This window comes from Trachemys scripta, chromosome 10 (assembly GCF_013100865.1).
Source record: "Trachemys scripta elegans isolate TJP31775 chromosome 10, CAS_Tse_1.0, whole genome shotgun sequence".
Taxonomy (NCBI): domain Eukaryota; kingdom Metazoa; phylum Chordata; order Testudines; family Emydidae; genus Trachemys; species Trachemys scripta.
Window position 1 is genome coordinate 62,920,860 of NC_048307.1, and position 24,704 is coordinate 62,945,563.

The 24,704-nt window shown below is 40.3% G+C and overlaps 1 protein-coding gene and 1 long non-coding RNA gene across 11 annotated transcripts in view; one reads left to right on the forward strand and one right to left on the reverse strand.

The window, feature by feature from the left end:
- Positions 1-24,050, forward strand: part of MYO5A (myosin VA) — a 181,298-nt gene extending 157,248 nt beyond the window's left edge. For all 6 annotated transcript variants that reach the window (XM_034782891.1, XM_034782890.1, XM_034782892.1 and 3 more), the window contains 9 exons: positions 2,166-2,259; positions 9,378-9,524; positions 9,877-10,031; positions 12,446-12,535; positions 15,371-15,521; positions 16,299-16,581; positions 17,490-17,664; positions 19,050-19,130; positions 20,600-24,050. In XM_034782891.1, the coding sequence (XP_034638782.1) occupies positions 2,166-2,259; positions 9,378-9,524; positions 9,877-10,031; positions 12,446-12,535; positions 15,371-15,521; positions 16,299-16,581; positions 17,490-17,664; positions 19,050-19,130; positions 20,600-20,752 (1,329 nt within the window). In that variant the 3' untranslated portion in view covers positions 20,753-24,050. The remainder of the gene's footprint in view (positions 1-2,165; positions 2,260-9,377; positions 9,525-9,876; positions 10,032-12,445; positions 12,536-15,370; positions 15,522-16,298; positions 16,582-17,489; positions 17,665-19,049; positions 19,131-20,599) is intronic.
- LOC117883540 overlaps positions 1-24,704 on the reverse strand; it is a 58,598-nt gene that overhangs the window by 30,160 nt on the left and 3,734 nt on the right. For 3 of the 5 annotated variants that reach the window (XR_004647314.1, XR_004647316.1, XR_004647315.1), the window contains exons 2-3: positions 7,529-7,760; positions 2,741-2,850 (exon numbers count right to left, since the gene is read on the reverse strand). This is a non-coding gene — a long non-coding RNA (uncharacterized LOC117883540). Of the gene's footprint in view, positions 1-2,684; positions 2,851-7,528; positions 7,761-24,704 lie in introns of all 5 variants that reach the window. The other 2 variants (XR_004647313.1, XR_004647317.1) reach the window with 2 other exon arrangements.

Consider the following 24,704-nt stretch of genomic DNA (forward strand, 5'->3'; position numbering starts at 1 on the left):
TTTTTTTTCTCTTAATTAATTGGCCTCTCAGAGTTGGTAAGACAACTCCCACCTGTTTATGCTCTCTGTATGTGTGTATATATATCTCCTCATTATATGTTCCATTCTATATGCATCCGAAGAAGTGGGCTGTAGTCCACGAAAGCTTATGCTCTAATAAATTTGTTAGTCTCTAAGGTGCCACAAGTACTCCTGTTCTTCTTTTTGCGGATACAGACTAACACGGCTGTTACTCTGAAACTTGATTTTGTTTAGACGAACTATAAAAGTTCTATAAAACCTGTTTGTTGTGGTGCAGAAATCAAATCCCTTGGTTGAGATTTTGAAAGCAGTCTAGTGCATTTAGACACGCATCTTTCTTTAATTTTAATAAAAGAAATGCTATACCTGGAGATAATGGAGTCAATGGGAATTTTTTGTTAACTATTTTAACTACTGCTTTGAATATGAACTGCCACTCTGTCCTATTGGCTAACAGACCTTTAACCTGACTCCTGCTGTTTCATCACATTTTAGGTGGTAAACTCTTTGGGGTGCAAATATCGAGACCAATTTTATACCCGCTTCCCACCAATTATCAAAGACCTGTTAATGTTTTCCAATACATTTAGAGAATTATAGCTTCTCTGATGGGTGCTTCTGGTTCAGAACGTACATGCTACTCTGCCTCACATTCCCATCAGTATAATAAAGAACCAAGATTTACTGAGTGTAGGTTTTTTTTTTTCCAAATGCTTTCAAACCCTTAATCTTAAATGGCTTTTGAGTTTTTCTGTGTTAATGTAATCTTCAAAGGCTTTCCACAAATTATTTTAAACTTTTTATTGATTTTTTTATTCAGCACCATAGTGTGCATTACAAAATTACAAGATGGCAGGTCCCTTTTCCAAAGCACTTGCTTGTCTGGATGGCAAGTGCAGTGTAAATCTACAGTGCACTAGCCTGATGTTCACTAAATCACCATGTGAACCCTATGTACTAATAGTTCCGTAGCTTCAAACAGCAGTAAGTCAAAGCGTACTGTGCAGGGGCGGCTCCAGGCACCAGCGCAGCAAGCGCGTGCCTGGGGCGGCAAGCCGTGGGGGGCGGCCTCTCAGTCGCTGTGAGGGCGGCAGTGAGGCTGCCTTTGGCGGCATGCCTGCAGGAGGTCCGCCGGTCCCATGGATTTGGTGGCAATTTGGCGGCAGGGACGCCGAAGGCGCGGCACCGGCGGACCTCCCACAGGCATGCTGCCAAATTGGCGTGACCAGCAGACCGCCCGCAGGCGCGCCACTGAAAGACGCCTGACTGCCGTGCTTGGGGCGGCAGAAAACATAGAGCCGCCCCTGGTACTGTGAACTTCTAGTGCTCAGTAGCAGGGTCCATATAGCAACTTAGGATATGGCAGGCTAGTGTGCTGTAGATTTACGCCCCAGCTTGCTGCATAGTAACTCTCCGTATAGTCATACCTTAAATAAGAGATAGCACAGTGAGTGTATTATTATTACCTGTTGTTATTTGTATAGTGATTGTGCTTAGGAGCTAGTCATGGACTGGAACCCCATTGTGCTAGGCGCTGTACAAACACAGAACAAAAAGATGGTTCCTGCCCCAGTGAGCTTGTAGTCTAAGTAAATGTGATGACAGCAGACAGATGGTGATATGGCAGAGAGAAAGCATGAAGGTTACAACAAATATCATGTGTTTTATAAAGCTGAATTTGAGTCTTGTACTCCCCCCCCCCCCCTTTTTTTTTTTTTTTTTTTTTTTTTTTTTAAACAAAACAAAACCCTATTCTATTTTGTGAGGCTAAAGGCAGGCCTGAGGGCAGGAATAGAGGATGCAGAAGTTGAGGTTAGCAGTATAATGGGATGCCTAGAATAGATGTGTTACTATACAATCTCTTCCACTCACCAAAATCACTGACCAGGATACGTGGGCATCCGCAAAATATATCTGCATAAAGAGTTCTGCCTCCATCACGCTGCAGCTTGACAATATGTTTGATAATGTTTGGCTTGAATTTTACGCAGTGTACAGGCTTGCAAATTTCAGCCAGATGGTGGCATTTCCTTTCAGCTTTTCTCACAGTCCCTTTTGTAACACTAATAGTGTTAGTCTTGTCTGTTTCATATGTAATAACATTTGTCTAGTACCTGAATCTTATCTCTTATTTTAATGTGCAGGATTTAATGGAGCAGCTTGAAAAGCAGGACAAGACAGTTCGCAAGCTGAAAAAGCAGCTGAAAGTGTTTGCTAAAAAGATTGGTGAACTTGAAGGTATTTATAATGTGTGTGTGAGAGAGAGATTTGTTCCAATTCCTGTTGAACTCTTTCACCAAATGTTTGTATGTAGTTTTTTAGTAAGGCAATGAGTCTTAAGCAGCATAACCCAATGTTAGCTTAGCATGGAAATTGAAGATCTACTGAGAGGTCTGTGTGCATATTGAAGGCAGTGTGTGATCCTCTATAATGATGTCTTCTAAAGTAATAGTTAATGTTGATTTTGTAGCCTTTATTTTAAATGGAATGAATTGATAGTTCTGTGGTAAATTACAATGAGTCCGGCTCCTGTTGCTACAGTTTAAAGATAAATAGGATAGAGATTTGGAGGCTCTAGGAACATGAAGAATGAGGACAGTAACAACAAAGTTTAGAAGTAAAAAAAAAAAAATCTTGTTTGTATTATAAGTTACACTACATACCAATTTACGCAACCTGAGAGAATCCATGCACTGGCCAGTCCCACATCCATACTCACGTAGGCAAAGATTTCATAGAGTTGGGTGGATCTCTCAACAGGTGGCCATCGAGACGAGTGGGTGGTTCCTGCTGGAGTCATCCCAATGAGGTCTTCCAAGGGTCTTCCTTCTTTTACCCAATCAGAGAACGTATTTTATATTGTTGTTCTGACCGCACCTAATACCTTATGCATCTGCATGAGGGTTCAACCCTCTTTTCTTTATCTGTACTTCTACACTCCGTGAATATTGGGATGCCCCATTTTACATAGGTCGTCATCTTAGTTCCCCTTATTCTCATAAGCATCTATGCACAACAGGGTCCATGGTAACCTGCGGTCAAAGCAGGACATCCCATGATGTTACAATTAGGTGTCTTGCAGTCTAGACGGGTACATTACAACATATTTCCCATAATATAACCTATTGGCCCATTCTTTTCGGTAATCTTGTAACCTTACTGGCAGAGGGTTAGTCATAGGTCACCCACTCATGTCAAGCATTCTTAAGCCTACAACCTAGTATGGCTAAGCTAAAATCTTACAGGCCTCAGCCTGTAGGCCTTGTGTTCCAGCCATGCTTTACATATATACTTAATATACACTTATCAATCCTAAATACCGGTGAATCTTATGTTTCTATAATCCTACAATTTACATTTATTTAGCATACATAGATTATATATAAATAGCATATGAGTTGACCATAACAATAAATAACATGATAAATGGATGAAAAATGAACTAATTGGCTACATGGTAGAAGATGAAGAGGGGAAAAAAAGGATGAATGTTTCACTGAAAGGAAACACCAGGTTGTTTGCAAAACAGCACACAGTTTGTGTTCTTTATTTACCCAAGATAATATGCAGTTTTTTGCCAAGAGGAAAATATTTCTATGGAGGAGCGTGGTAAATATAAATGTCCCACTTTATTTTGAAACATGAGCTTCCCTAGCACTAACAAAGATGCAGATAATCTTTGTTTTCCTGCTTTCTGGTTTTCTTTTAATGTTGATAGTCATAACTGAATGTGAGTTTTCAGAGATACATAAAAATAACTTTGGTTTATATGTCACAGTGAGTATCAGTTTAGGATCTCAAATCTGGTAACACAAAGTGTGTGATGTTGAGAAAGACAACTAAGTGTTTTTTGTTTTTTGTTTTGTTTTTTTTATTGCTACAAGTGATTAACAGGACTGTAAAGCTGAAGAGGATGTTGGTTTATAATTACTTCCTGGCACATATCCCTCAAAAATTCTGCATGAATCCCTTCTTTGTTTATCAGAGACAGGTTCACAGACAAACCAGTTGTTCTTCTTTGAGTGCTCGTCCCTCTGTGTATTGAACTGTGGGTAAGCATGAGCTCCATGCACCTGAGACTGGATGCAATATCCATTCATCCGTGCCTGTGCTCAACACCACCTCATGCTCCAAACCAAGGGCATAAGGGGTGAGGTGGAGTGGATTAACTGTCTCTCCAGTTCCTTTCTACTGTGGCATGGTCCAACATAGAACCCTCCAGTGTCCACTAAGTTGATTCTTCAGTGTCTAACCTGTAAATATTTTTTAAATTTACTGAGATAGTTTAATAGTTTTTGTGTTTGTTAGTTAAAATCTGGGAGTGTATGTGGAATATATTATGCCTAGGATCTCAGGTTTCAAGAACTGTATCTCCTGCCCCCAGTCTTTCCCAGTCAGCAACAAGAACCATCAGAAATGCCTTGGAGAAGCGCACATATCTTCAAAGTGCGACATCTACAGATCCTTTCCCAGCTGAACCTGGCAGGTGCTGGAATATAGACTTAAAACATTTCTGATGGACTGTGCTCTGAAGATCTAGTCTGATCTGGCAGAGGCGTTGAGAAGCACACCTGCTAGCACTACAACCTCTGATACAGGGGCAGACAGGAGTCGAGCCAAGGATGACTTCTCATAGGAAACCTTCTCAGAAGGCAAGAGAAAAATCCCACTTCTAAGAGGAGGGTTTGGTTCTCCAACACCCAGTTGGGTAAGACTTTGCACCTGGTCAAAAAGGCTCACGAGCTCATAATGGCCACAGTACTGACTTGCAGGCTCCAAAGAGCAAAGATGCCTCGATACCAGCGCCATCAACGGGAGTGGGACCATCATTGGTACTGACCAAGGAGAAAAACCAAGAGCAAAGGCCAGGACGGTCATTGATACCAACCCAGGAGAAGCACTGAGAGCCCCTTGCAAATATCATAGAGTTGCATTCTCATAAAGAGGCTTTGACTTCTGTGGGCTTCTGCACTGGCTTCCATGGAGTGCAAAGAGAACAGTTATCCCCTGGTTACCAGGATGCATATACTACTCCAGAGGATATTTTCTTCTGTGTCTGCAATCTCCCATCTTATCAGAGCTGGTCCTTACAAGGGAGATCTTGACACCATCAGTCCAGGGAGGGTACAAAAGGAAAAGTCACTCTCCTATCCCTTCCACCAGTTGTGGCATTTCAATATCCATGGTACTGATGACACCACCCTTAGAGTCGGAGCCTACATTTTTCTCCTCAGGCAAATGAGGGACTGACATCACCCCTATCTAAACAGGATGTTAGCCCAGATAGAAGATCCAGAATCTCCTGGGCCCCTTGGAAACCTCACAAGACAGGTACCCATCTCGGGACTGATTGTACCCTATGTCATGGGGTCCTCCTCAGCCAATATTTGATGCCTCTCACTGGCTTCGCTGAGGACCCAGGCTCACCTTCTCCACCAGATAACTAACAGGCAGTTTCAGGACTCATTAAGGAGGGTTGCTGATACACTCCAGATTCCTCTAGAGGAAGTCCAAGAGAAATACCTCAGAAACTCCTTGACATTTTACATAGTGCAGAGTCGTCTGACATACACCAGCAGCATGTGCCCCTACTCCTAAGATACGGAAAAGAAATACTTAGTGCCATTCAAGGGAGAAGAGTTTTTGTATATGCATCCAGTTCCAAACTCTTTAGTTGTACAAACTGCCACTGAAAAGAGCAGGCAACATTAATCAAGGTACGCTTCTTCAGATAAGGAGGCTACATTTTTGGATTTCCTTAATGGGAAGGTGTTTACTTTAACCACCTTGCAATTCCAAACAGGCAATTACCAAGCGTTAATTTCTAAGTATGATTTTGTCAATTACTCAAAATTTCCAGAGTTCATAGATAAGCTCCCACAAGAGGATAAAGCACTGTTTCAAGCCCTTATTTGAGAAGGTCCATTGATTGTCAGATCATCTCTCCAAGTTGCAGTAGGTGCAGGCCAACACAGCCTCCTGATTGATGGTGATGGCTATCATCATGTATTGGGAGTCCTGACTTCATTTGTTGGGATTCCTCAGGGACATTCAATGGACAGAGGCGGATTTGCCTTTTGATGGGAACAACTTAATTCAGTGAGAAAATGAATGAGTCATTGCACTCTCATTGAAAGACTCCAGGGCAACCCTCCGCTCCCTGGGAATATATAGACACCTCCACCAAAGAGGAAATATCATAGGCAGCCTCACAAGCCTAGACCAGCATCACAATCGTTCTACCACCAGAGGGGCTGTGAACTGCCGCAAAATTGGCAGAGGATGCAGCAGAGCAAATATAATGCTCCTCCTTCATCCTCCTTCCAACCACAGCCACCTTTTAAGAAGTACTTTTGATGGGATATTTGAGAGCTGTGAACCAATCCAGATGCCATGTCTTTCGACCTCAGACCTCATTATTTAATTTGGCAGCCGCCTAGTCTCTCTTTCCCATAGCTGGCAAATTATAACAGATAAATGGAGTCTCAACATCATTCATTTACATCATAGAGTTCCATTCCCCATTCCTCTTCAGGGACCATTCTCACAAGAGGATACTTGCTGAAGAGGTAGACTCCCTCCTCCATAGAGCCACTACCCCCTCAACATTGGGGAAAGGAGTTTTACTTGAAATATTTCCTCATTCCTAAGAAGAGAGGATGGAGTTCCATCTTAGATCTCCAACAGCTCAATGCTTTCATCTTCAGATTAAGGTTCAGGATGGTCACCCTGACATCAATAATTCTGTCACTAAACAGAAACGACTGGTTCACAACTCTTGATGTGAAGGATGCCTATTTTCATATAGACATCCACCACTCATACAAGAGATTCCCCAGGTTTGCTCTAGGTTCCTCTGAGTGCTGGATTCTCTAGATTGGTGGGAGAGCAAGTGTGCATGGAAGTTCTCTTCACTTCTCTCCTCCCTGAGAAAACATTGATCACCGCTGTCTCCCTGTTAGGATGGAGCATCCATCTAGATGAGCACGTAGTACAAGGGATATGGATGCCTCGGGCACCCAGGGTGTACAAAAACCTCCTAGAACTGAGAGTGGTGTGAGAGGCCTGCAAAAGATTCTTACTGCTCATACAATCCCAGCATATTCAAGTGATGTCAGACAACGTGACAACAGTGTTTTATATCAACAAGCACCAGGGATCAAGATCTGCCCCCCCCCCCCCCCCCCTTTGCCATAGAGGCTGTCAGTCCGTAGAATAGGTATGTTCCTCACCAGATTATCCCATCAGCAGTATGCCTCCTGGGAATACACAATACACTGGCAGACAGCCTCTGCAGGCACTATTCCAAGGGGCATGAATGGGAATTACATGATTTTCTGGTTCACAGCATATTCCAATAGTAGGGGTGTCTGTCTTGGGGCATGTTTGCATCCCAAGAGAACAGGAAATGCAAGATGTATTGCTCCAGGAGTGCTCGAAGTCAGGACTCCAGTGGAAAAGTGCTTCTATTCCTTTGGTCAAAGCATTTAATGCATGCTTTCCTCACCCATTCTACTGTAACATCAAGTTCTGAGGAAGGTCCAGCAGGACAGAGCAGTGGTCATTCTCATTCTTAGATAGCTCAGGCAGTTTTGGCTTCCCAAACTCTTTTAGATGTCGCTCGTCACCCATCAATATCTTATCCTTCCCAAACTTCTTGATCCAGGACACAGCAGAGTCCGACGTCCTAGTCTGAACTCCCTCCACTTCACGGCATGGTATCTGGATGAACGTTGAACCTAGAACAGATGTCCAAACAATCCTTAACAGCAGCAGAAAGGAATCCACCAGAAAGTGCTTCTCATCTAAGTGGAAGAGATTTTCCATTTGATCTCTTCATTGCCAGATGTCCCCAGAAGAATCAGACATCCTACTATTTTGGGCTATGCTTTCCCTGAAATCCTCAGGTCTTTCCCTTCGCTCCCTGTGGGTACATTTGGCTGCTCTTAGTGTCTGTTACCCTCCAATTGACAGTCACTCTATTTTCACCCATCCAGTGACTGTACATTTTCTAAAAGATCTAGTCAGAATCTTCCCACTGGTGACAAGACATGCTCCAACATGGGATCTTAATTTTGTTCTCTCATTGTTAACATAGTCCTGTTTGAACCCCTAGCAACAGACTTGCGGAGTCATTTATTTATGAAGGTTACTTTCTTGTGGCTATAATTTCGGCTGAAATATACATAGGGAGCAGCACTCAGAGAAGAAAGAGAGGTTATTTACCTTGTATAGTAACGGGAATTCTTTGAGATGTGTGGTCCCTATCTGTATTCAACTACCCATCCCCCCCCCCCCTTCTGCTTTGGATCCTTCATTTATGATTCATGGTAGAGAAGGAAGTGGAGAGGCCGCCACTGACCCTTACACCCTCAATTCAGAGGACAAGGAGAGGAAGTGCACAGGTGCGGACCTATGTCACTGCTAGTAAAAATCTTCTATCTCAGGCTTGAAGTGGAATACAGATAGGTATCATACAGCTCGAAAAACTCCAATTAGATGCAAGGTAAATAGCCCATCTTTTTCATGAGCACTACAATTCAAATTGAAGGTGGATTGATGAAAGGAATGATACATTTCATGCAAATCAAGTTAGTCATGTAGTAACAGTCTGATTCTAAGCTAATGAAATCATTTCAAAGAAAGTTTAAAAGTGGATTGATTTTAAACAGGATTTGAACACCATTGGTTTACTGTTGTAGATAGAGCCACACCACATTCAACATCATTTTCACAAACTGCACTTCAGGGTATGCTTAGGTTCAAGCATAGTTTGTGAAAATGATTATGAAAGTTGTTTGTCCTTGTCTGTGCTGATTAGCCAAACTAATGTAGAAAGGGGTTGGTCTGAAATAGTTTTCAAACACCATCTCTCACTTAGTGTAACAAAGACATACCTTTAAGAATGCTAACATTTTGCTGTATACATAATGGTGACCACTGCAATATAATCCAGTATGTAACTAATGCTATTTCTGGTTCTTACACTTTTGTTGACGTGGAATCCAGCAAATCAAAACAAATTAATTGTTTTGAATTTCTAAAAACAGCCTGAAAGGTCTTTTTCTCATCACTTCATTGGGAGCACTGACGGGGAGGTTAACAAATATTAATGGGTGTTACCCACACACTTCCACTTTGATGAAAAGGGAGGATGCAATCCTATAATATGTTTAGCAGGAATTAAATCTCTTAGCACAATGGGAGTTGTACTGGGAGGTATTAGGCTAAATCAAATAACACTCCTTGATGACAAATATTAGAGTTCTTGAGTAAGAGCATAGGAATTTCTGCTGTCGTGTAAAGCTTGCATTGGAAAATATTTTCTCAGTTTTTTTTTTCCCTCCCTCTTAAAGTGGGCCAGATGGAAAACATTTCGCCTGGGCAAATCATTGATGAACCCATACGTCCAGTTAATATTCCACGGAAAGAAAAGGACTTCCAAGGAATGTTAGAATATAAGAAGGATGATGAGCCAAAACTGGTCAAGAATCTTATTTTAGGTAAATATTTTCCTTATTTGCAATAAACAATATAGGAACTTGGGATTTGCCTCATCAGATCAGATAACTGATCTGGGTAGTTTGGTATTTTAGATTTGGCAATGTCGTTTATCTAATATTTTGGAGGAAGATGAGATTTCTCCAATGCACTAACTCAACTGTATACATCTTTATTGTAATGTTATCCTCCTTGCTTACTATATCAAATATTGGCGATGCCTTTTGTAATTCTCATAAAAAATTTTTACAGGCAAAGATTTTTCTGTGATCTAATAGCATTGTCAGAAAAATAACGTGTGTGTGTGTGTGTGTGTGTGTGTGTGTGTGTGTGTGTGTGTGTGGTTTTCCCCAGATCTGAAACCACGTGGTGTAGCAGTCAATCTGATCCCAGGACTACCAGCATATATATTATTCATGTGTGTCCGCCATGCTGATTACCTTAATGATGATCAAAAAGTGAGATCATTGCTGACTTCCACTATTAATGGCATCAAAAAAGTATTGAAGGTTAGTTGTTTCATGTCCTTTTATGAAAATGTACCTTGAAATCTACTTTTGCTTTTGTTTTAAAGAATAGAAAAAAGACTTTCACCGATTTGGCTCTGAGTTACTGATTAGTAAGTCTTTCCCACGGATAACTGCCCATCACAAAAATGCTGTTACCTGTCCCCAGATCATAGCTAGGAATAGAGTTACACAGAATTAGTTTCACAAGATAGTATAGACAGTTTGACGCAGTAAAACAGCAGAATTTATATTAACCCTTGTTTGATCCTAAAGAGCCTTCATCCTGCCCTCCATCTGTGCATGTATAATTTTGTGCACATAGTCACTTGCACAACTCTTTCTTTATAAAACCCTTCCAGTCCTCTCCATAATGCTACACTATTAAGCCAAATACTTCAGTTGCTGTTTTGGTTGGGAGATTCACTGGTGGTTGTGTGTAATTCTAAGGACTGTACTGCGAGCTGATAGAAAGGTTGAGGCCAGTGAACATTAATATATTTCAGAGGTCGGCAAACTACGGCACGCTTGCCAAACACGGCACGCAAGCCGATTTTGAGTGGTACGCTGCTGCCTGCCGCGGTCCCGGCCCCCAGCCCCACTCAGCCCCTCCCTCCTCCCCCCCGCCCACCGCTCCCCCCTGCAGGGCAGGAGGCAGAAGCTTGGTCCTGCGGCAGCCAAGCTCCTCCCCCCCCCGTTTCTTCCCCCAGCGTGGTGCTTTCCTGCCCGTCCTCCTCTCCTTCCCTGCGCCGATCAGCTGATGGCCCTTGCGAGGGGGATAAGTGGCAGCGTGCTAGGTGCTCCGTAGAGGAGGCAGAGAAGAGGTAGGGATGGGGCATATCCCTTCCAGCCCCCTGCCATGAGCAGCTCAGGGCAGGGGGCTGGGAGCACCCCCACGAGCCAAGCACCCCAGCCCTCTGCCCTGACCCCCCACACACACACACCCAGCCTTCTGCCCTGCACCTCCACACACACCCAACCTTCTGCCCTGAACTCCCCCCACACACCCAGCCTTCTGCCCTGTACCCTCACACACCCCCAGCCCTCTGCCCTGACCCCCACCCACACACCCAGCCTTCTGCCCTGCACCCCCACAACGCCATCCCTCTGCCCTGACCCCTGAACCCTCCCACACACACCCAGCCCTCTGCCCTGAACCCCCCCCACACCCAGCCTTCTGCCCTGCACCCCCATCCCTCTGCCCTGACCCTTGAACCCCCCCCCACACCCAGCCCTCTGCCCTTACCCCTGAACCCTCCCTCCAGGTCTGGGGTCCCTTGCCAGCCGGTGTCCCAGCCTTAGGCCCCGCTCAGCCCACTGCCAGCCTAGGTGAACAGAACCCCAGGCTGGCAGCGGGCTGAGCAGGCTGGCGGCGTAAGATCAGCATTTTAATTTAATTTTAAATGAAGCTTCTTAAACATTTTGAAAACCTTGTTTACTTTACATACAACAATAGTTTAGTTATATAATGTAGACTTAGAGAGAGACCTTCTAAATGTATTATTAAATGTATGTTAAAATGTATTACCGGCACGCGAAACCTTAAATTAAAGTGAATAAATGAAGACTCGGCACACCACTTCTGAAAGGTTGCCTACCCCTGATATACTTAAATAGATTCCCATATGTAGTTTTTGTCAGGGCATTTTTCAGTCACTAAACAAAACAGCTACCATGACTCTGAAAAGCATTTAAGCAATCCACGCCTTCTGGAAAAGTTTTAGTAAACACCAGTTGTGCAGGAGTTCGGATACTTAAGACAATATATGAATACTCCAGGGAGAACAATGTGTCTAGTTAAATTAGTTACTGCACATTCTGTAAAGTGCTTCACATTTAATTGTTCACGAACCAGTTTCTAGGTTCAAAGCAAGCCTAGGGCTTTGTTTTTTCTTTTTAAGTGGACATGTGTCAGGTTTGTTAAAATTGTTATAAAGTGATAGTGAAAGTCCTCCAAATTCTAAGTTATGTTTTTGCTCCCCCTGCTGTACATCCTTATTCTCAGTGTTGCGGTGTACTGAAACCAGTAATACTGTGGCACAGTGAATACTGGTAAGAGAAAGTGTAGTAACAAAAGGAGTCACCTAGATTTCAGCTCAGTTCACAGGACGGGGGGGAAATGTCTGTAAAATTGCAAAAAAAAAAAAAAATTGGTTTGAAAAATAATATATTGAAACTTCTAAGAGAGGGTAAAAATGAATTTCACCATTTAAAAAAAACACTTGCCTTTCAAATAATGTTATGGCAGTATACATAAACTGTCAAACATCAACATTACTATACTGGTAAGTCTATACAACTACCAGAAGAAAATGGATGTATAGCGTGTATTTTTTTTATCTGTTTTAATTACTAACATTTTCTTTTTCAATTTGTCTTATGAGTCCAAACTCAAATGTCTTTGTTTTTGTCTTTAGAAAAGAGGTGACGACTTTGAAACGGTCTCCTTCTGGCTATCTAACACCTGCCGATTTTTGCACTGTCTGAAGCAGTATAGTGGAGAAGAGGCAAGTGCCACTCCTGTTTTTTAATTTTTACCATATGATTCATATTAGACCTTTCCCTTAAATTTACTGTTTTGTTAAAATGCAAAATGAAAATAGGTACAACAGTTAATGTGCACTAACGGTTCAACTTCAAAGGGTGGGTTCAGATATGGCATGGTTCACAAATGAGGCATATTTGATAATGTCAAGCAAGTTCACAATGTTTTCACAGCATTTGACCATTCAAAATCATTGATGATCTTTGACCAAGAAAGACAGATGACTGGCACAGTAAGGGCCCAGACCAGATGGGCTTGCATAGTGTCATTATGCCAGTGTTATCAATCTGTGTTCCCATCAGATCTCAAAGTTAGGCAGAATCTCTAAGAAACACCTAGAGGTTTTGGAATAGGTGGTGGTAAGTTAGTAGATGGCACTGCAAGTCCATAGTGAACCAGTATCCCAGCATGGTGCTAGCGGGCATCATGCTGGAGGTGCCATCTTTCAGATTACATACGAAATTAAGATTTTAGCTAATTCTGGTAGTTAGAGATGCATGGCACTATTTGTAAAAGTAAGGATGTTAGCCCATTAACCCTGGTGTCCTGGACACATTTCAAGTAAGGTAGAACATAGTTACTCATCTGATTCCTTCCTGCAAATTTAATTAGATATTATGGGAGGGATTCTCTCCCTAACCATCCAACGGAGAATTCCCCAAGATAAAACTGGAGGGTGGGATCTCTCACCTGCCACAAAGCTGGCAGAAGTGTCTCCTGCACCAGACGCTGCCCACTGCCATGCAGAATGTGGGAAGGAGCTCACTCAGCTATGCTGAGCCTCCACTGGCATATGACTGTGCACCAGTGGTGTATGTTGGCATATCTCTGAGGCTTTACAAACTCACAGCAGGGCACAGACTAGCCCAAAAAATGAGAGGCTCTGACACTTTCCACCCACCCACTCTCCTGCACCGATTGGAGATTGACCATGAGAGAGAATCTGCCCCTGTATCTCTGTTTAGAAAAGGAAATGAATAATTGTGCTGCCTTGCTCTAAGCTTGTAAACCCTATTCACATCTCACTCCAGAAGTGGCCATATTTCAATGCTGCATGAAGTGATCTCCCTCAGTGTAGTGTTTATATTAGTTTAACTTTCTAATGTGCTCTGTAATCCTTCAAGATGAAAGGTGTTATGATGGTGGCAAAATTAGTTATCTGAATAATATAAAAAAAAGACACGGTACCTCTACACTGCACATTCTTCTCAGCAGCATGTAGAGTAGATATGTTACACTCCCCCTTAGAATGGGTCTAAATAGCAGTGTAGACAGTGAGGCACATGTACCCTACATGCTCTCTACACGCCCAAGCAGTGCCTCTCCTGTCTCCACTGCTCTATTTTTAGCAGTGTAGTGTCCCACTGTCAGAGCCTTTCCCCATCACAGTAAAAAAGACTCTGGCAGTGGGGCACGGCTCTGGTGGGGGGGAAGCAGCAGGGCAGGGCTCCAGAAGCTCCCTGCTGCCTCCCTCATGCCAGAGACTTTCACTGACACGCTGTGGTGCGGATGCAGACTGCTTTTCATTGCAGCGTGTAGCTATCCTACACAATACCGCAAGAGGTGTGCAATGTAGATGTAGCCTTAGAAGTCTTTAAATGCGCCTGTCTATTCATACAATTCTTTAAAGGCCTAGAAAGACTATTTGTGGAAGGTAGTGGCTTATTTGTAACTGCAGTAAATGCCTCAGATACTTGAAGTTTCAAAGCAGTGTAGCCTGATCTACAGATTATGTATTAATTATATTGATACTTACGAATCCCGAGTTATTTTGAGGGTTCAACAGGTTTTTGTCCCAAGACCAGGCCCAAATTATTATATAGTTGGAAACCCCAGTGTGCACAGTTGCAACACTCACTACAGGAACTCTTTTATATATTTACAAATAGTTTATCAATACATTTACACAGTCACAAACACCCCAACTCAGTAAGGTAGAAAGAGATACTACAGAATGCACATCTGCACGCCCATATACTCACACCATCCCTTGCAGAACAGCCTGAACTGTTAGCCATCACCTCCCCCTCATCACCAGGAGCCATCATTCTGGCATCTCCCAAGGACTACATCTCCTTCTCCTACGATCCCTAAGCTGGGATGCAACTTGTATAATATGATACGCTGACACCACAATGTTTGATGCAAGGGTTTTTCCCCTTTTCCTTATTTGTATTTCCTCACCTTACTAATGTTGGAGTGTCCTTCTCCTACAGGTTAGCATATCAGTGAGCTCAGTTTATTATCATATATGTTAATTCGTTACCATGACCCTCTTGTGGTTAGGTATCTGTAGATGTAGCTCATGTACCTGTTAAGTATGTCAATTTATTGCCATAATATTCTTGTGGTCGGGTCACGTTCCTGTGGTCAGAAATTCCCCTTTAACACTCTATTTTAGCTCCCCAATACCTGGCGTTTCCGTTGGGCCGTTTATCTGTTTTAAGTTTATCTGTTTAAAGTTCATAGGCCTCAAGTCTTATGCTAACTTGCTGAAGCTAACGTCTGACAAGATACAGAGGTGTAGGTTCCTTGCATTAATGCTGAATATAATGCAAAGCAGTGAATATAATAAAGTCAAGCTCGACCTATGACAGAAGTCATGTGATCCATATCCAAAATGCAAATCCAAGTGTTAGCTGCAATAAGAACCAACTTTTAAATGAAATGTTTTGGGGATGTAAGAGGAAGGATGGGAATGAATTTTCAAAGGACTATTACTCACCTACAGTAAGAAAAAATATACATGCTATTTTTGTACATTGAAGCATTTGTTTCCATTGTTTTGTGAATTCAGGGATTTATGAAGCACAACACACCTCGTCAGAATGAACACTGCCTCACCAATTTTGACTTGGCTGAATACAGACAGGTATTGAGTGACTTGGCTATTCAGATCTACCAGCAGCTCGTCAGAGTGTTAGAGAATATACTGCAGCCAATGATTGGTAAGGCAAAATTAAATTCCTCTAACTTTCCAGCTACATTAATCAAAAGAAATTTCTTCCTACTCAATGAGAATGGTGGTAGTATGTGATCTCTTGTATTTTCCCTTAAGTGGTACATAGAATACCCTACTAGTATTCTATTTATAAATGACTCGTATAAGCAGAGATCAGGGAGAGAGAATGAAAGCATAACTCTGTTGCCGCTCCCCCCCCCCCCCCCCCACACACACACAATGACAGAATAGCTGGATGTACCTTATAAATGCTTGTAATATAGTAATAATATTATCAGCAGTGAAATAGTTAACAATGTTGATATTTAAATTCACATTTTTTTCAATTAAAATGATTTATTCCAGCTCTCTAAGCAAAGCCCATTAAATTAATGTATCTTCCCTTAAGACAATATTGACATTTAAATTTTCTCTAGGCTTCAGAATCAACACATCATTTGGTTGAATAGAGCAGCTCTTAGCTCCACTGGAGCTATTGCTTATCTAATTGAAGACTCAGGAAAACAGTACTGTATTGAGCCACATTCAGGCTTTCTTTACAACCCTACAGACTGGGCTCTTTTTAAAATTGTAATGGAAACTTAACTTAGATTCTGCAGAAATTAGTGGGGCAATTAGAAAAGAGCTGGAATGATACAGTGGTGGCCAATAGCAAGCTCAGTCTACTCCTTGTACATAAATATTAATTACTATTGTTTTGTAAAAATGTGTATATATTTGGGCATTTTTCAGCTATAGTAATAATGTTGTCAATCAAATGCAGTTTCAGGAATGCTGGAGCATGAAACTATTCAAGGCGTCTCAGGGGTAAAGCCACCAGGGCTGCGAAAGAGAACGTCCAGTATTGCTGATGAAGGGACCTACACGCTGGACTCTATCATTAGACAGCTGAACACATTCCACTCGGTAATGTGTCAGCATGGTATGGATCCGGAGTTGATCAAGCAAGTTGTCAAGCAAACGTTCTACATCACTGGGGCAGTAACCCTGAATAACCTCCTCCTGCGCAAGGACATGTGCTCCTGGAGCAAAGGGATGCAGATACGGTGAGAACGCGCTCCGTAGTATTTTCACTCGCCTCTTAAATGTACCATTGGCTGTAATAATGAATTTAAGATCAGATAATTGTTTTGAATAATAGTTGTATTTAAGCATTCCATCTAAGAAAGAAGTGTGCTGGACTCCTTTATGCTGGTTTTGAGGGTTTCTCACCAGGAAGCCATTATTTAATTTAGGGTTAAATTCTGATTCCACAAACAAAGCTTCTGTAGGATGGAGTTAGGGAGGAAACAAAATTAATTCCCTTTTATATGCAAGTCAGCCCAGATGGGCAACACCTGCTACTGTGCAATATGGGGGGGAGTGTAACAAATGTTCCTCATTGCTTAATTTTGTCAGTTTGTGGCTCAGTGGACACATGATGTGTTTAGATCTGTTGTCGCTCCTCTTTTTCCCAATACGGGACACATTTTATTCATTTTTTGGTGCCTGTTGCCCAGTATATTCTGTTTGTATAGCGTTATCATATTCATCTCCTAAGAAGCTTTGAAAATCTCAGCCTACACATACAAGGGTGAAATTCTGCTTGTCTTAACTGCACAGAGTAGTCCCATAAGGGGAACAGAGTTAGGCCGTACATCTGAACAGAGCCAAACAAGGAGGAGAAGCGGTAGATAGTGTTTGGCCATTATTTTCAAATATTCTTTGGAACTCAGGGTGCGAAGGCTTCTAATGGCACAGCATAGGGTTATTAAACAGGCCTCAGGAAAATCAATTGAAGGGGAGCTGCTATGGAAATAAACTTAATGGAAATTATAACTAGGTACTGTGTGAGGGAAGTACCCACAAAAACAAAATATGGGCGTTAATTAAACAAAATCTAAAGTTCTTGATATTTGGTCAGACTTGAACAGTCAGAGTGAAAACATTCTTGAGGGGCTTCCTCTTTTAACAGGTACAATGTGAGTCAACTTGAAGAATGGCTACGTGACAAAAATTTGATGAATAGTGGGGCTAAAGAAACACTGGAGCCTCTCATTCAGGCTGCACAGTTGTTGCAGGTGAAAAAGAAGACGGATGAAGATGCAGAAGCCATTTGTTCAATGTGCAATGCTCTAACTACTGCACAGGTAATCCAGCTGTTACATTTATGCGCACCTCTAAACTGTGTTTTTCTAGACCTGCATGTGCTTCCATCTCACAGAGAGTGGGTATATCTGCTCATGTTGTTGTAAATAAGCATAATGAAAACAGAGGTCAAATGGTGTAGTGGGTCCTCTCCCAAGGTCTGTGCACAAAATAAGTTGCAGGTTGTACTGCTTAACTATACCAGTATAGTTAAGATGGCATCATCTTCCTAATGTGAATGCAGTTATAGATGTGCAAACGTGCCGTATACTAGTATTGCTAAGGGGAATAAGATAAACTGGCATAAAGCTCCTTTATACCAGTGTAATTGCATCCATACTCAGAGTTGTACCAGTACAGTTATTTCAATTAAAAAAACACTACAACTGATCGAAATGGTTTTATCTGTACAAAACTGTGTAGGCCAAGCCTTTGACTCCAAGAATAAGAGATGTCTGTGTGCCATACTACTGTGTGCCAGCCCAATCCCAATCCCTGCATCAGAAATGTAGAAACACCAGTTGCTTTTGCACTTTGAGAAAAAGTTACAATTTCAGAAGTTTCAAATTTATAAAAAAAAAAAAAATAGAATCATGAAAAAAGTACAGAAATTTTTACTTAAGTTAAAGAAGTATATTCCGTATCATTTGATGCTCCCCTTGCTTATGTCTGTCTTTTCATTGGTTAGGGGTCTTCGTCCTGCATTTAGGGCTCTAACTTGTTCCATTTGAAATCAGTGGAAATTTTACTAGAGTCTTTGATGGGACCAGGATAGGGTCCAAAAAATGTAGGACCAAATTCAGGTAGAGGAAGTAGCAACATTTCCACTGACTTCAGTGGATTTAAGATATTTTTGCTGCTGATTGATTTGTCCTCTGGTAATTTCCACAGTGTGCTAGGCACTGTCCACACATGTGTCAAGACAATAGTCCCTGCCCCAAAGGACACACAATCTAAGAAGACAAGTGATGTATGAAGGATGGAGAGAGCAAGCAAGCGCTAAATCTTACATTTTAAAAACAGTCGTCAACCTCTAATCTCCTCCTATCCTGGTATTAGCTGATCAATTTCGTGTAGCTGTCATGGAAGAAGTAGGATTTGTCAGTGTGCCAGGATCAGCTGTTTAATAATATTGTACAGCTATATATGTTCACATAAAAAAAATGTAAAAGGCTTGTTTATTTTAAATATGTGCCTTAATTTCTTATAGCATATAGCAATTTCTTAAATGAGTAAGAAAATTCCTAATGTATTGATTTGAAAAAAACTGTAACCAGTACTTGTAAACAACTAATTTAGAAAGGTATTTTTAAACATTAAGAATAGGGTGCATATATATTTAAATCAACAAAAGACTGAAACCAAGAACTGTTGTTTTTCTCCACAGATTGTAAAAGTTTTGAATTTGTATACTCCAGTTAATGAGTTTGAAGAAAGGGTCTCAATATCATTTATACGTACGATACAGGTAAGACTGTTTTTTGCCCCACATATTGTTTGGTTATTTCCACAAGAACCCATCAGTGAGCTAAAATAGGTATTGTCCTAAAGTACAGTGCGATATTCAAAGTAAAGTAAGCTTGTCAACCACATTTTCTTTTCTTCTTCTGTAATACAGATGTGGTACCGACACATTTATGTTTATTGTAGGCTGTCACAATTTGTGCTACTATTTGCAGATTTAAACTAATGTAGACTTTCTATCACTATTTATTTTTAAAATGAATTCTAGGTACCTGATTTTCAGAAGATGACATAATTTTTCTATCTCTGTATCTTTATTTGTGCACACTCCACTATGCCCACTTTTCAAATATTAACGTTTGTAAATGCAAGTGATGGAATTTGTACATGCAAAGCCCATTCATTCACATTTTTTTCACACAAGAGGTCAATTTGAGACTTCTTTGAAAACTGAGCCATACATATCAGAAGTTCTCAATTCAGCTCTTCTAATTTGGAAAATATGAAACATTTTGAAAATCCAGAGGAAAACTGGCTAGTTAGTTCATTTTTAAAAATTATTTTTTAAAGTTGCTCTTCCTGGTATCTATTAGAGCAGTGTTTCCCAAACTTGGGACGCCGCTTGTGTAGGGAAAGCCCCTGGCAGGCCAGGCCGGTTTGTTTACCTGCCCCGTCCGCACGTCCGGCCGATCGCAGCTCCCACTGGCCGCGGTTCGCTGCTCCAGGCCAATGGGGGCTGCGGGAAGCAATGGCCAGCATGTCCCTCGGCCCGCGCCGCTTCCAGCAGCTCCCATTGGCCTGGAGCAGCGAACCACGGCCAGTTGGAGCTGCGATTGGCCGGACCTGCGGACGGGGCAGGTAAACAAACAGGCCCGGTCCGCCAGGGGCTTTTCCTACACCAGCGGCATCCCAAGTTTGGGAAACACTGTATTAGGGGATCAATAAGATTGATAAGGGAGATTGACAAGATAAAACTGAAACAAAACAAATTAATCATTCTGCATACTCCCCGAAGAGGTACAGTTAACAGATGCCAGACAGGTCTCCTACCCTTTGCAGAAAATCTAAATGTTTCTTCAGTTTTTGTTATGAAGGAAAGACATGCAGATCCAAAGCTGCCCAGAGGCCGCTTCAGTTTATGTGCGCAACTGTTATAAAGGGTCCAGATCAAGCTGCCAAATATATATGTATATATTTTGCACTGATCGGTATTCAAATATTTAGTATGACAAGCTTAACAATTCTTACTTTTTACAAAAACTCGTGTTTTCTTTTTAATAATTTCTTAAGAGAATGTTTAAAGCCCACAAAGTAATGATAACTGAAAATCAAGTATAACTGATAAGCGCCAATGGGTTTTTCTTTTTACAAAAAAAGCATGATACTAAACAACTCAAATGCAACATGATTGTTTTTTATCTGCCTTTGCTGCGAGATGAAGTATTAACACAACCCATTTCTTATCTTTTGTAGATGCGTTTACGAGACAGGAAAGACTCTCCTCAGCTGCTAATGGATGCTAAACACATCTTTCCTGTTACTTTTCCATTTAATCCATCCTCCCTTGCATTAGAAACCATTCAAATTCCAGCCAGCTTGGGCCTAGCATTCATCTCACGTGTCTGAACCAAGGATGCACTGTCAGCTGTTGACAATGAGTCTGTTGCCTGAAATCTGAATCCATTAAAACCCTAGTGAGCCACTGAAAATACGTTTTTGAAGGGACAACACTGTATATGCCCAGATTTTTAGTATGGGTAGCTGCAAATCTACATAACTGTACCACAACTGGAAGGCTGGCAGAAAGATGTGCATTTGTATAGGTCATTATTTTCATGTAGACACATTACTGATTGTTACGTTTCCAGAGTATGAATATAGGGCTTGGGCGAAAATTGTCTTCAGCTGCCTAGAGACATTTTTAGATCTTTAGTAACATATTTAAATAGTGTACATTAAAATCCATACACAATCTGCTCATAGGCAGGGACCAATAAGGACAGACACGGTACAATAAGTGGAGGACTGGAAGTAATGCATTTTGTAGTAGAATACATAGTCATGTAGGAATCTGTTTCTCCATTAGAGTTTTTGACAATTTAAACATAGCAAACTGGCAATATATAAAATAATTTGTTAAACAGCTTCCTTATTTATGTCAGTATGGCATAAATTATGAAGTATTAGTCTTTTGGCTTACTATGCGATATAACATAGGTGTTCATTTGTTAGTACTGTGGTTTACTAAACATATTAAACTGCTGCTGAGTATTGTGTTCTTTAAAATGTATGACAGTATCCTTTATTAGGCACTAAAATAAGAGACTTCACTTTTTATTATCAACTTTGTTTACAGTCCAATGCAATCTATTCGTTTAACTGGATTTATGCAAATGTCAACAAATATCACCTGGACAGAAAAATGGTAACTAAGCACAAGTAGCACACTGGAAGTTAGATGATAGTTTTCTTTAAAGATAGGGCACTAAAATACTCGTCTTGTGACAAAATGAACAAAAGTCAGTCATGATTATAATATTTATTTCATATTTTGTAGTTGGTCAGGGTTTTTACTTTGTCCAATTTTAGTCCAAGGAAGTGGCATTATATTTTTTCAATATCATCCATTTTATGTCTTTGCCACACTTTTTAAGATGTATTCTCAAATAGCTGGAATGAAAGGAGAAATTCCTTGAGTAGTCCAATACCTTCATTAGTCTATATATTGGCTTCTGGAAACATACAACAAACACTGACTGGGAGGGGAGTATTTAAAATTGTGCAGTTTGTGAATCTATCCACATAGTTCAATGAACCTATTTAACAAAAGGGTTACTTCATGCTAGAAAAATGGTTTAAAAAAAAAATCTATAAAGTGTTCTGTAAGATCCAGACTGCACAATGAGAAATTATCAGAAAGAATATTCCCTCTTTCACGCCTCAGATCTGCTCCAGTGTGGAATTTATTTTTCAAAATGTACAACAATTAAGTCAGAGGCCTTGGTCAACACTCTGTTTCTGAATTTTAAAACATGGTCAGTGATGTATGGTTCAAATATACATATGAAAAAGTTGCACATTACTAAATTGCAGTGTGCAATATTTTAATGTATCATGCAACTTAGCATGAACATTTATTTCTTTAAAAGAACAGAAAAATATTCTATAGGTATACTCGTAGAATGTTCTGGTACTAATCAGCCTGCGAACCTATAGAATAATTTTGCTATCAGCTGAGCAGACCAATACATTTCAGTTATGTTTTATTTGAGATATATACATGCACCTTATATATGGTGACTGATAAAATGTATAATAAAGAAAGCTTGATCTTTGTCAGTACCATTTTGAAATGCTTATGCCTTTTTATTTTCAGAAGTGTTTGCCCATTTTTTGTGTTTGATAGCTCACTACTGATATGTTCAGGTACCTACAAGTAAGAATTGCATCTTTAATTTGGATGATCTTTGTTAAATTATTTAAATTATTTTCATATGCAAAGTAAACCAAAAGCACTTCATTCAAATATGTTTGTTACTTTATCTCTGAGGCCAAGGATAATATAAGCTGGCTCCAAATGCATTATAATATAATATGGTGGAGTGTACTAATCTTTCAAAGTTTCAGGAAGTACTGCACTTGTTAATATGTCCTGAAAAAGCCCTGGTATCCAGTAATAGCATAAGAGCAGGAAATAGGTGAAAACATTTAGAAAAATAGAAACTTTTTCCCTCCTGTTTAAATAAAACTGGCATAACAGTATATTTATACTGTAGATCAGGAAATATATCTACTACTTAAACACATAGTTATGAAAATTTATGTTAAAATGTATTTTTGTTCTTAAAATTTGTTTACCTGTATAAAGCCTTACTGCGTCTTGTTTCCTTAACAAAGTAGTAGTAAGTTGTTTATAGGTATTATCCTTAAACTCAGTGGTTTGAGTAGTGTTACATTTATATCACATTAAAAGTGTATGCTGCTTGACATGTTTTAAAGGAAAATATTTCTAAGTTGAAATAGATGTGTACTTGGTAAATCATCTAAAATTTTACATAACAGTATTTTACATGCACTTTTCAAAAAAAGAATTTTAGTGTTGATTTATGATATAAAATATTTTTCACCTTAGGTTTAAGGTCTCTTTAAATAACCGTGGAAACAAATATGAACATCTTTTAAAAACTTATATTTTTTCCTTTGAATCATGGTTATGCTCTTTTAATGTGGACACAACTTTTATATTTTAATTTATTATCTATTGATATAGTAGATTCTGTTGGATGCTGGAAATTATTAATTTGTCAACGTCCCTTTTGACATATATAACCATTCTAAAGATGTTGCACAATAATTACCTCATTTAATTTGGTATATTTTTAGTCCAGCGATTATTTTGCTCTGCCTTTTGCAACATAATCTTCTATCCAAATTTTAACAAATTGCTACCCAGGCTTTAATCCGAGATGGAACTTGGAAGTGCTTAAAGAATTTTGCTTTATTAAATGTGATTATTCTGATCAAGTAGACTAGATTAGAAAGATATGGTATACTTCATCTTTGAAAAGTTTATTTTTTTTTAAATCCGTTAACAGTTGTTCCATACCTGGAAACACCAGCATTTGAAAGTTGAAGGTCTATATCATTTAAGATTTAAAACTGAACGCATTTCAAAATATCATACAAGAACTCTGAGAGAATGACTTTTGTTTTTTAAGATGCTGATAATTCATCTGATAAATAAAAGCCTTTAAACAGGTTTTCACTCTATACCACCACAGTACATGGATGAAAACCGAAACAATTCAGAATGACATATGCTTTGAAATGTTGTTGTGTCTGATGTTGTATTTAGTAAATGTGTGCATCATAAACACTGTATCCTATTAGCTGTCACTGAAAAATAAAAAACTCTACAGCTGTTCATTTTGTTTTTTTGTGAATATTTAAATAGATATATTCAAATGAGGCCCAATCCAACCCCATGGAAGCCACCAGGAGCCTTTCTATTGACTTGAAAGGGCAGTTGGTTCAGGTCCAGAGTGTCATACGTGCACAAACACACTCATACTGACAGAATCTTTTTCTGTAAATTCATCTACGTGTCTTTTGTTGTACAGAAAGCAATTCTGTCAGTAGGTTAACATGCTACTATTTCAAAGTGGAAAACAAATTATACCAATGAACAGAAGAAAATTAAGGTTGCGAATTAAACAAAAACACAGACTTCTATGCCCTGGAAGCTCTAAAACCAGATGGTGTCTTTAATGGAACTTTATCTTACTATCATAGAGAACTTAGTGTATCCGACCAACTGTGACACTCCTGGGGATACCCAGGGCGGTAAGGAAGCCTTGTCGGTCGGTGCCTGGCAGGGGTCAGCTCCCCAACCCCACCAGTCACGGGTAACACAAGCATTCCCCTCCAGGCCTACACAGGCCCAGCTCTATCTATACAGGTTAGTGATAGGCTCACTCCAACCCTCAAGCCCTCCAAGTGTCCCCCTGGACTGACCAGCCCCTGGTCTACTGGATGCTCACTGAATTCACAGAACCTGCCGCTCCCAAAAAACCAGTAC